This window comes from Ursus americanus, chromosome 4 (assembly GCF_024610735.1).
Source record: "Ursus americanus isolate L20-20 chromosome 4, mUrsAme1.1.p, whole genome shotgun sequence".
Classification (NCBI taxonomy): domain Eukaryota; kingdom Metazoa; phylum Chordata; class Mammalia; order Carnivora; family Ursidae; genus Ursus; species Ursus americanus.
This window is the reverse complement of record NC_142130.1, coordinates 69,404,082-69,416,335: the sequence shown is the minus strand read 5'-3', so window position 1 is coordinate 69,416,335 and position 12,254 is coordinate 69,404,082. Positions and strand designations below refer to the sequence as shown.

General features: G+C 38.0%; 1 protein-coding gene across 1 annotated transcript in view; it reads right to left on the bottom strand.

Moving 5' to 3' along the window:
- The window catches only part of ROBO1 (roundabout guidance receptor 1), a 764,830-nt gene that overhangs the window by 97,998 nt on the left and 654,578 nt on the right, over window positions 1-12,254 (bottom strand). Inside the window, exon 7 of the mRNA XM_087861719.1 lies at window positions 9,664-9,791. Within this exon, the coding sequence (XP_087717845.1) occupies window positions 9,664-9,791 (128 nt within the window). The remainder of the gene's footprint in view (window positions 1-9,663; window positions 9,792-12,254) is intronic.

Below are 12,254 nucleotides of genomic sequence, written 5' to 3'. Positions count from 1 at the left end.
CAATTTTTAAAATCTAGTTGATTTAATTATTCCAATATACAGATGATATTTATGGAAGGAATAGTGAAGGTTTTCAATATTATCTGTTCTATCAGGAAATTCAGCAGCATTGAACATACCAGGAGTGATAATAACTATGTTTAAAGATCTAAGGGTATCATGTTTAATTATGGAGCTGTTTAACAGAAAAAAGCCAAACTAATTATTTGGGTCTCAAATACTTATCAAGTATACATAATTACTACAAACAGAAAGTATTTTTAACAAAATATAGAATTTTTTTGTATTATACTTCACTGGTCCATTGCTGCCTAAAGCAACTAGAATAAAAATTAACATCTTTTAAAGATTTATTTATTTATTTTAGAGGGAGTGAGGGAGAAAGAGAGACACAGAGAGACAGTGGGAGATGGGAGAGGGGCAGAGGGAAAGAGAGAATCCCAAGCAGGCTTCCTGGTGAGCCCAGAGCCCAATGCGATGCGGGATTCGATCTCACAACCCATGAGATCATGACCTGAGCTGAAATCATGACTCAGATGTTAACTAACTGAGCCACCCAGACATCCCCTCAAATTAACAATTTTTAACCACAATTATAGAAGCTTTGATATCATTGTTTATTGAAAAGTGTTTATTACGTGACTATGTAAAATATTTTAGGAGATGCACACATGACTCAGAGCTTAAGCCTTTCAGAGCTAGTGAGGGGCAGCTAAGAGCACTGAAGCTACGTGGATTTTTGATTCTGACACATATAAAGGTATATCACTGAAGTGAACGCCTCATCCTCCTTCTTCATATCACCTTCATTCCTTCTACTTTTATTGAGCATTTTTTTAATGCTCACACAATGTGTTCAGCATTTCATATTGATTAGCTCATTCAATACCCACGGCAATCCTGTGAGGGAGCTATTTCACCCCCATTTTACTAATAAGAAAACTGAGAATCGAAGATTTAATAGCTTAACATTCAGCATTTAATCCAAGTGAGTCTGCCAGAAAAGAATGTGCTATTAATTCTACTCTATGGACTGTTTCCTAATAGTAGCAGGAAAACAAAAAGAAGTCTCCCTAAAAGACTTTCCAAAGAAATATTAAGGACCAATTTTTAAAGACAGATCTCAATATTAAGGAGCCATAGAAAGTTACCTTTGGAGAAAAAGGAAACACTGACCAAACTACGTTAATCAGCGACCAAAACATTCAAATCTCTATGGACAAAATAAATACCACTGAGAATCTGATGAATTTTTAATCGTTTTGGAAGGAGCTGACGAGAAAAATAATCATAATGACCAATGCTCTTGCATAGGCACTTCATAATCCTCAAACCACTTTTATGAGAATATAAATATTGAGTTAATTATCTTATTCGATTTCCTACCAGCTCACTGATGTTTACATGACACATGCATTTATTTTTCAACAGATGAGAACACTGAAACCCAGACAAGTTGAGGGACTTGCCCGGGATCCCACAGCCAGTATGTATCAGGGCAGCCCCTGATTCGTCCACACAGAAGATGTTACCTGGGCGCCAAGGATGTGCCCCAAACACGGAGAAGGCAAAGCAAACAAAGTGCTCCTCTAAGGAACTCAGAGGCAAGTGGGGCAGACATTAAAATGCAGTAAGGGCAGTAAATAGCATCCAACAAGGTACATGAATGGGGGAATCCCCAACCTGTGCTTGGGTGAGGACAGTGTGCCAAGCTTCCTTGAGGACGCTCACCTGAGCTGAGTCTCAGAAGGCATAATTAGCAAGTAGAAGATAGGGCAGGTGGGGGATGGGGCATTTTAGACCAAGGGACCAACATTAAGAAAAGCCCAGAGGTAAGCAACATGGTGGGATGTGCATGAAGAAAATATATATAAACAATACAGTGGTACTGCACTGAAGGGAGTAGTGAGAGGGGACCGAGTGGCCAGGAGGAGCACTGTTGAGTATTCTAGATCTTACCCTGGAGAGATGGGGTAAGATGTTCAGATTCGTGCTTTAGGGAGCTGAACCCGTTGCGTGGAGAACTGGTTCTATCGGACAAGATAGAGGCAGATTGACAGACGACAAAGGCCTGATGAAAGCAGTGAGGCAAGGGTAAGAGAGGTGGGGGAGGGTTGAGAAATATTTAAAAGGCAAAAATAAGTAGGATTTTGTGACGGTTGACCTGGGAGAAGTGCAAGAGTAAAGCATGAGCCCCACCACCCAGGCTGTGTACTGGTGTGTGTTTGTGGGTTACCCTGCTTTCCACTGATGCAGAGAATAGGAGAGAACTCAGCATCTGCCTCCTACACTCCACACTCCTCCCACGTTCACTGCATCGCTATCACTTCCTGTGAATTAATATTCATACTCCGGGTCTGTAGAAACCTAAAAGCTTCGACAAGCCTCTGACAGCTGCGTCTTGTTTCACTGAAAGTTATAACTGCTCTTCAACTCCTAGTTCATTGGGACATTAAATAGGGGTGAATCACAAACTGTAGTGCCCGAGATATTTCAGCAAAGCTCCTTGTTTGAAGCATGTGGTTCTCCAGCAGCAAGGAGAGAGGCTCTAGGAAACATCCCATTAGCAGCAATTAAGTCAGCCAAAAGACAGCACCCGTCTTTTTTTTTCTGCCTTTGTGTCTCCTTGGTCTCACGTCAATCTCAGACTTTAAGGCTCAGCCTTCCAGAAGCTGTCAGTGGCTAATCAATCCTAATGAGGAAGCACTCTGCTCCTTCATTGCATAGTAGGCATAAATACTTATGGGAAGTACCAGACAAAATAACAATTCTTCAGAACAGAAGAGAATGCACATCCTTTTGATGATTCATTTGAACAATTCCTATTGTACGCCAATAATAAATTTAAAGAGATAGCAACATCATTCATGATACAATGTTTTATAATTAAAAAAATAAAACAGGTGATGAAATTGAGAAAATGGAGTAATTTGACATCAAAGGAAGAAAAATGGACAAGCATTTATCAGAAAAGAGCTGGGATTTCACAGAAATCCCACTCGTCTGGTAACAGAGCATCACCTGGTTTAGAGATGTTTGGTATCTGCCTTTTCTTTTAACAGAGCTGTTGCTAAAAGGGCAGAAAAGCAACTGTGTCTTGAGCTTCAAAGAATAACTGGTCTCTGTGAGTGGCCTGCAGAGGAGTGCAGTGAGGTATGAACTAAGATCTAAATGTCCAGCTTCCTGTGTTGGACTGGCCCAGCACTCAGGGCTGAGGGAAACGAGAGGACTAAATGTCTTTTTAGTTCCTATTGTAAGACAGACAAACAAAAGTGGGATTAGATTTTCTTAATGGTTCAACTCAGCAAAGATAAAATGTGATGGCTTGGGGAATGGCTGGGGTACGGAAGTCTGTTTTCAGTCTGGTTTCCTGTGACAGACACAGTGACGGGAACATGATCATTCTGGTGACAGAGTCACAAATTCACTTTGGAAATAAAATTGTGACAGTAATAATAGCCACTTTCTCTGTAAAGTTGCAAAGGGAGTAGAAAGATTAATAATGCCCTCAAGTTTGCCTTGTTTAAGCAATGAGGATCACTGAAGCAAAGAATCCTACCAACTCTTAGAGGCAGTGCATAGACCGGGAAATGGGAGAAATTCAGAGTTTAAACTAAACTCTCTGAGGCCTCATGCTCTATCTTTCCTTCTGGATAGCAGTCCTCAAAAATGGAATGATTTAAAAAGCTGTCAACATGACTGTCATCATAAATGCATAATTACTCATTTCAAAGGGTTTGTTACTAATACTGTTAGTAAATAAAATTCTTTTTCTTCCTTTATTTTTCATTTAATTCTTTGAAGCTGCATTCACCATGCACCAAACTTCAACCAAACCAAACCAAACCAAACCAAACCAAAACAAAAACCTTCACTTTTTAAATTAGCCATGAGTTGGTTCACAAATAAAAACCAGTAAAAAATTTAAGTTAGCTATCATGTGATTCCAAGAAGAACGTCAAGGTCCACCTGGCAAACATCTAATAAAGGCCTAATAGGTTGAGATTAGGATAGTAAAATACTATGAAACAAACGTGTGACCATTCTCAGAACACCAAGCAGAGGCATAAATTCTAGCACTTTCAATGGCACACTGTTTAAAAACCTGGCAGGGAGCCTCTCTGCATCTATTTTGTTCTGGTTAGATTTCATACTTTATAGGTATGTCACGACCTATAAAATGGTTGTAAATACCACACTACGTATCTTGTGCCTTAAAAGATGCGGTCATTAGACAATATAAAATGCAAGTTCAGAAGAGAATTCATTCCTACCCAACACAGAACCAGCAATCCTATCGCTTGCCAAATTGAGACACTAAAGTGCAAATATAACAATGTAATCAATCAAAACTGAGATGACATTAAAAAGATGGCTTATTTTTCATGTGTATTTTAGGTTCACAAAGAGAATTCTTGAGGAGGTCTGGAGATGTTACACACATGCAGAGAAAACAAGGGCAGACACCCACTATAAATATAGTAACACTGATGTTTAAATTTATAAGTAACAAAACTTAAATTGCTCCTGAGAAGGGCGACTAGATGGCTCATTGCGTTATGCATCCAATACTTGGTTTCAGCTCAGGCCATGATCTCAGGGTTGTGAGATCAAGCCCCCCACGTAAGGCTCCATGCTCAGTGAAGACTCTGCTTGAGATTCTCTCCCTCCCTCTCTGCCCTCTCTGCTCCCTCCCTCTCTCTCTGTCTCTCAAATAAATAAATAAATAAATAAATAAAATCTTCAAAAAAAATTATTCCAGAGAATAATGTTAAGTTACATTAATAATGTTAATGTTAAGTTACGTTAACTGAATTTTCAGGTTAACTGGGAGTTTCAGCCGAAAGATGTTTCTGTTGTAATCATTCCAAACAACATTATTTCACCATTTTGTATTGGTCATGTAATAGACATTGATTATTTTTCAATAGGTCAAAGAAGTGCAGAGCCTTTGAGTCTCATTCAGTTTTGGTGCTACCCAACACTGACATGCAAGTTACAGGACTATGGATAGTCTTTTTGAAGAACTGCCTAAATATTTACGGAGCCCAGGATGCACATATTTTTCATCAAAAACTTCTTAACATTGCCAAATTTTATTAAAATTTGCCTCTTTTCAGAGTTAAATAAAATCTGTGTTACAAATAATCAGTATTTTGATTTGGCTCAATGGCTTTGTGTTTGGCTGCTCAAGAAGTCATCCAATGTCACGTGTGATATGTGAGTGGTACAGGTTTTAGAAGTGCAGTTACTCGCTAATAACAGGGTGTGACCTCATATTTCATGGCTTGGACTGATTAATTGAAGCTTCCAAGTGGTCATAAAGGAGAAGAAACAGTTTTTGAGAACATCTGCTCATGGATCATCTTACCAGTCTTAGAAAGAATTACGTGGAAACACCCTGTTTTGAGGAAAGGTGACCTGAGGTGCTGAGAATCAAAATGGTTGCAAAGCAGCCACTCTTCAAGGCAACAGAATCAGAATTAAGGTCAAATACCCTCTGCTGAGTGTTCTTCCATAACAGTAACACTCCACTGAACATAAAAGGTACTCTTTTTGATCATTTCTATTCCCAAATGGTCATTATTTTCATTAATTTACGTGGTTATTTTGCAAAATGTAAGTCTAGCCCTAGAGCTCTGAAGCACACACACACAACCCCCCCCAACACATTTACTCTAAAAGCCACTAAAGTTTCTTTTGTAATGAAAATGTAAAACTTTATATTTAGGGAGAGTTTTGAATAATTTTTGGATTATAAATTATCATGACTATATTAGTAGTTCACATTTCTCATTTACAATAGCAAAGAACAAACCTCCCTGTCTAGAATTATCTGACTGGTACCATTTTTTTTTTTTACTAAGTAGCCAATAATTATTAAAATTAAGCAATAAAGCTATCAATAATAACACTAATATGAGTATAATGTTCCTTAGTTATGAAACATTTACTCTGTAACAGTTTGTTAAAATTTTAAATATATAAAATTTAATTTAATCCTTATAAATATAAGCTCTGAGGTTGGTATTACCATACTCATTTTACACATGGGGCTTGAACTGAGGTTCAAGAAGTTTAAATCACCTTTTCTAGGTCACGCAGTCAGTCAATGCAAGAAACAAGATTCAACTAAATTCTGACTCCAACGTCCATGCTCTTAGCTACACAATTCTCTGTAGTACATTTCTTCCAGCTCTGATTATACCCAAACTCCAAAGAAAAATTTTAAAGTCCTTTACTTTTTCTACCAGTTCAAGTAAGTCCTCACTCTAGGGATTCATGAACTTGCTTGTTAAAAATCAAAAATAAAGGGGCACTTGGTTCAATCAGTCGGTAGAGCATGTGACTATTGATCTTGGGGTTGCGAATTGAGTATGGGGCTTCTTACTTTATTTTTTTAAAGATTTATTTATTTATTGGAGAGAGAAAGAGAGTGCACACAAGTCGGGGGGCACAGGGAGATGGAGAGAGAATCTCAAGCAGACTCCACGCTGAGAGTGGAGACTGCATGGGGCTTACTTTTTAAAAACAAAACAAACAAACAAACAAAAACAGGGTCGCCTGGGTGGCTCAGTCGGTGTCTGCCTTTGGCTCAGGTCATGATCTCAGGGTTCTAGTATCGAGCTCCACATCAGGCTCCCTGCTCAGTGGGGAGTCTGCTTCTCCCTCTGCCCCTCTCTCTGCTCATGCTTTCTCTCTCTCTCTCTCTCTCAAATAAATAAACAAAATCTTAAAAAAAAAAAAACAGAAGCAAAAACAAAAATAAAAACAAATTTCTGTGTTGAGACATCCCAGATAATCGGCATATTTAATAAATTTCAGATAAGTATAGATAATATAAGTTCAGATACATTCAGATAACAAACTTCAGATAAGTTTAGGACACTCTGCCTAGTTCTAGGTTTGGCTCTAGTCCCTTTCAAACACAGACCACTAGGCAGCTGTCATAAGATGGCAGTCTCTTCAACTTTGATCCAACAGAACCTAATTATTGGCATTCAGAATCAAAGCCACCAGAAGTTGCTTGAATTTCTCTTAGGATGTCCCCATGATATTTTCACCAATCAAGCAGAAGGTTGGAATCCATATTCGTATTTCAAATTGTAACAAGTATTTATTAAATAATGTGCCAACTCTATGACCCATATGATGCTGAGCACTGTGAAGACTACACAAGTATGAAAAGTAAGAAAATCCTTAGAAGGAATATCGAAAGAAAAATGTATAGGTAGAGTCTCCAACAAAGCAGAATTGGGATTTCAAAGGAAAAAAATGGAAAGAAAGAAGTGATTCTCAAATTAAGTTTATTTTTTAAATATTAGAACTAATTATGTCTGTACTGGGTATGAAAATCCAATGGGCATGAAAATCCAATGGGCACCCTACCCTCATTGAAGAGTGTTTTTTTTCCCAGTAACTTCTACCTGGAGCACAGAGTGTTGTTGCCCAACATCAACTCCCAAAACTAAGTATTTTTTGTATGAGGGGTGAAGGAAAGGAAGATTATTTGAGCCCATTCTGACTCCAATATTTCCTTTTAAAAATGAAACAAATAAAATACAGAAATTAATACACTACTGAATTTATTATAATGGTTTCCTGCTATCAAAAGGATTCATTTCAAATTAGTTTTCCTTGTAGTAAGCAGTATTTTTCTGTATTCAATCTCAAATGAAGAAAAAAAAATACAACTTCTCAAGTTTCGTTTGTAAACTTTCATATTTTTTTCTTAGTTATCTTCTGCAGTTGGGAATCATGCTACTTTCTTTGGCATAGTATGCATATTATCCTAAAATATTAAAGATATTTTAACAGTGATATTAAAATGCAAATCTTATTTTAATATTTGGATAAAAGAATACCTTCTCACCAATATACAGATCTTCCATAGATTTATGGAAAACACAATGCAGTTGAAATAAAAAATTCTAAAATCTTAAGGTAGTTTCCAGATTTGATCATTTGTACCCAATTTCCATTGAAATTCAGGCTTAGGGAGTAAAAATTTCAAATGGAAAAGTTAAGGCTGAATTAGCTTTGGATTCAGTTTAAAATTGAAGGAAAAAAATTAAAAAATAAATAAAATTGTAGGAAGAAATTCTATTTTGATTTCAATGTCCACTGTAGACACAGAGGAATGGCTGTTATTAATAAAAGCATCAGACTCGCAAAGTAAAGGACTTCAAACATAAAGTGAAACATATCTCTTTGACGAATGTGATAGACAATCAGCCTCCCTGTCACAACTGCCTAAAGACAGACACACCTTTTCATGTCTTGTCTGGGCTCCTTTTACTCCCTCTGGAGGGCTTTTGAACTGGGATTTGACATCTCTTAAATTTGCGCTTTCTCTAAACGTAAAGGGGTTTCCTTTTCTTACAGTTTTAGTCTTATATGGAGTTCAGGTCTAACTTAGATTAAAGAGAAGTAGTCTAGGCCTTAGAAATTCAATGTTTGTTCTTGATCTTCTCTTTCTTTCTTTTTTTTTTCTTTTGTTTTTATGAGGTTGAGCTAAAAACCCCAAAGTGGGACGTAATGGCTTTACAGAAAGAAAGAAAATATTCTTCTTTTTCTTCTTTTTTTTTTTTTAAACTGTAAAAAGCCCACAAGGCTCTTTTATAGAAAGCCCACAGTAGAAGCACTCCTCAAAAGCCACCTTTTTCTTCATAATAGCCTTAGAGGAGACACTGTTCAGAAAGGATGACAGTGTCAAGTGTTGCTAATGTCAGACCCAGAAACAACCTAAGTGGTTTAGGACCCAAATCCCTGTGTACTCTATATACTTGTCAAAATAGGGGAGTTTTTTTTTCATGAGCAAAATGTTTTTCAAAGGTCATTGTCTCTGAAATTCCACAATAAAGAATTTGTCCCTAAAAAGCAAAAAAAAAAAAAAAAAATGAGAGAGTTCTCAGATGAGCCATAGTGAGAAATAATCGGTGTGACATCATGAAGAAAGGGGAAAAGGGATTATGAAAATGAAAAACATCTGGATAATGGATACAAAGGAGGTGAAAGAACCATTTCTGCAGGAGTCTGACATTCAAAAACTTGTAGCCATAGAATGAGACATCCGTTTGGGTTCATATAACATCAGATAATTAATCTGTATCAGAATTAGCGAAGTGCAGAGGCAATTAACTCATTCAACGAATATTTGCTGAATGTCTGTTGTTTCACAGGACTGTACGAATAAAAAAAAAAAGATGGAAGTCCCTACTCTGTGGATGAATTGTACATTTTAGAGGGAAATGGAATTTTCTTATTTTGGTGTTCTGAATTGTACAGACCCTTGAAAGTGCACAGTCTGAAGGGCCGGTAGATTTTTTTCCATTTAAAGACAAAGTTTTCATGGTAATAGCTGTCATTTAATTAAAAGATTAGAAGGGCTCTATGTCTGAAGGCCCAGAGATTAAAGCACACTCTCCTCCTCTACTTCACCAAGACAGAACTCTCCATAATTTTAACAACTTGATGCAATTTCCTGTAATAAACACTTACAGAGCTCCCATAGGCAAAATGATAATTTCTCTAAATTATATTGGAATGAAATATTTATAGCACTATTTGAAGTCTATATTTCATGTAAACTACTCGAATAAATCATATTTTCTTCTAATATCCACATTATACTTCATATGATAGAGCAATCACAAACCCTACCTTGGACAGTCAAAGTAGCTGATGCTTCAGCTTTTCCAACCATATTTTCTGCAACACAAGTGTATGACCCCATGTCACCAGCCATCACTTTCCGAATCTTCAAGGTATGATCATCTCTGATCTCGTATCTAGTGACATAACAAACCAATGCACAGGTAAGTGACTTTCTACTTAAAAAATCCCATCATTAGCAATATGCTAAGGCTGCAAATCAATAATGTGCAACATTCTCTTCAGAAAATGTAAAACAAAAGGTGAAATGTGGCGTCCCTCTATGGAAGCATGTAGATAGAAAGAACCTGTTTTCCCAATTATGTTAGCTAAACAATCAAACTATTTTCTAAAAGGATACTTTTGGGCAAGGTTGGCACTTCTTCATTTCTTTCCTCATACTGTCCTCATACTAAAATTAAAAGATGGGGACCATTAAATAAATTCTTATTCTATGCTGGACTTTGTTTTATAGGTTTCACCTTTTAAAATTCTTACAACTACATGAAGTATTGGGGCGCCCGGGTGGCACAGTCAGTTGAGCATCTGACTCTTGGTTTGAGCTCAGGTTGTGACTCAGGGTCGTGAGATTAAGCCCCACATCGGGCTCTGTGCTCAGGGCAGAGTCTGCTTGAGTTTCTCTCTCCTGCTCCCTCCGCTCCTCCCGCTTGTGCGCTCTCTCTCAAGCAAACAAACAAATTAAAAACAAACAAACAATTGTACGAAGTACTGTACTCATCTCCATTTTGCAGAGAGAAATTGGAGGCATAAGAAAGTAAGGTGGCCTGGCTTTGGTTCCCACTAGTTTAGTGGCAGAGCTGCTACCTGAACCCAGGCTCTCATCCCAGAGTTTACTTGCCTTGCCTCATCTTCTCTCCCCTTCAATGTTGGGTTTCCTTCGAAGTTTCACTTTAGTCCTCTTTTTACTCTACGTAATATTCCTGAGTTATATTAGCTACTGTAGGTTATATATTGATCAGCCGCACAAACATTCCCAACCCCTATTTCACTGAAGCTCCAAATTCATAATCCCAACTGACTGATGGTCAGACATCATATCCCACAGGTACCTAATATTTCATATGTCAAATACAACTTTCTTTTCTTTCTTTCCCCATCATAAAACCAACTTCTCCTAATACAATCTCCCAATACCTTCCTCCAGCAGCTCTCTATATCTAACAAATCATCCAATTCATCAGTTTAGTCTCAGAAATTTCTCTCTACTATGGACCCCTACCCCTATCTCCTGCCCCAGTTCAGGCAATCCACATCTCTCATCTGGACAAAAACAACAATGGAGACCTGCCATTAGCCTTGCCCTACATTAATGTAATATCCACAGTGCTAAAAATTATTTTCTCTAAAAAGTAATCCTGTTTGGGGTGTCTGGCTGGCTCAGTAGGTAGAGCATGTGACTCTTGAACTCAGGGTTGTAAGTCGGAGGCCCACATTGGCTGTAAAGGTTACTCAAAAATAGAATCTTTTTTAAAAGACTTATTTATTTTTTAGACAGAGAGAGAGTGTGTGTGCATTGGGAGGAAGGGCAGAAGGAGAGGGAAATTCTTAAAGCAGGCTCTTCATCGAGTGTGGAGCCTGACGGGAGGCTCAGTCTCATGACCTTGAGATCACGACCTGAGCTGAAACCAAGAGTCAGACGCTCAACCGACTATGCCACCCAGGTGCCCCTAAAAATAAGATCTTAAAAAAAAAAAATGAATCCTGTTCATACTAATCCCTTTTGACTGATCGGTGTGCATGCAATATGATTCAAGCTTTTTCAGTCTATTATACAAAGCCCCTGATCATTTGGCCCCAGTATCTCCAACCTGATATAACTTCTTGCCATCTGCCCTATGAGCTAGCCATGCTAAACTTTCCACCACTCAAAGCGTGTGATGTTCTTTCTCAGATTTGTGTCTATGTTGTAATGTCTCTTTTCCCGGAATACTCTTCTCTTCTTTCTTGCTTTTCAAATTTATACATATTTTTCAAGGCATTGCTTACATGTCACTTTCCTGTAAGAACCGTCTCCTGATTTCCTACTCCCCCCCATCTCCATCTATGTGACAAAGGTTTGCCATGTTAATCTGTATCCAGCCACTCAAACCTTTTGGGAGTTCCTTGAGAGCAGAAACTATTGTCTAAGCCACCGTAACCCCAAAACCTAGCAAGAGCTCAACACATGTTTGCCGAATGAACGGACAGACAGCTTAAAGACAACACCTGAGAGCTTCATTTCACTGTCTCATACCCTGAGGCTGCAAGTATACCTCTGCTCTTAACCAATTTAAACACTTGACAGATATCAAGAAACTCTAACTTCTCCTGCCCTTCCCTGGTGATTTTGTAGCTAAGGAAATAGAAACCTGCTTTTTAATTGGCTCCTACCTATATCTTTACTGCTATACCTCCCTTCCCTTTCCTATCTACCCTCATACAAGAAATGGCTATTAATTGTGCTCTGGTTGGACAGAAGAGAAACCTGTTGAAGGACTATCACATTCTACAAGAGTTCCCTGGGCAAGCCAGGGGTCATGAATCTATAGTTCTTATGCGAAACCCTTAGAGAAAGCATGACAGCCTCCTCCTGACTCTAA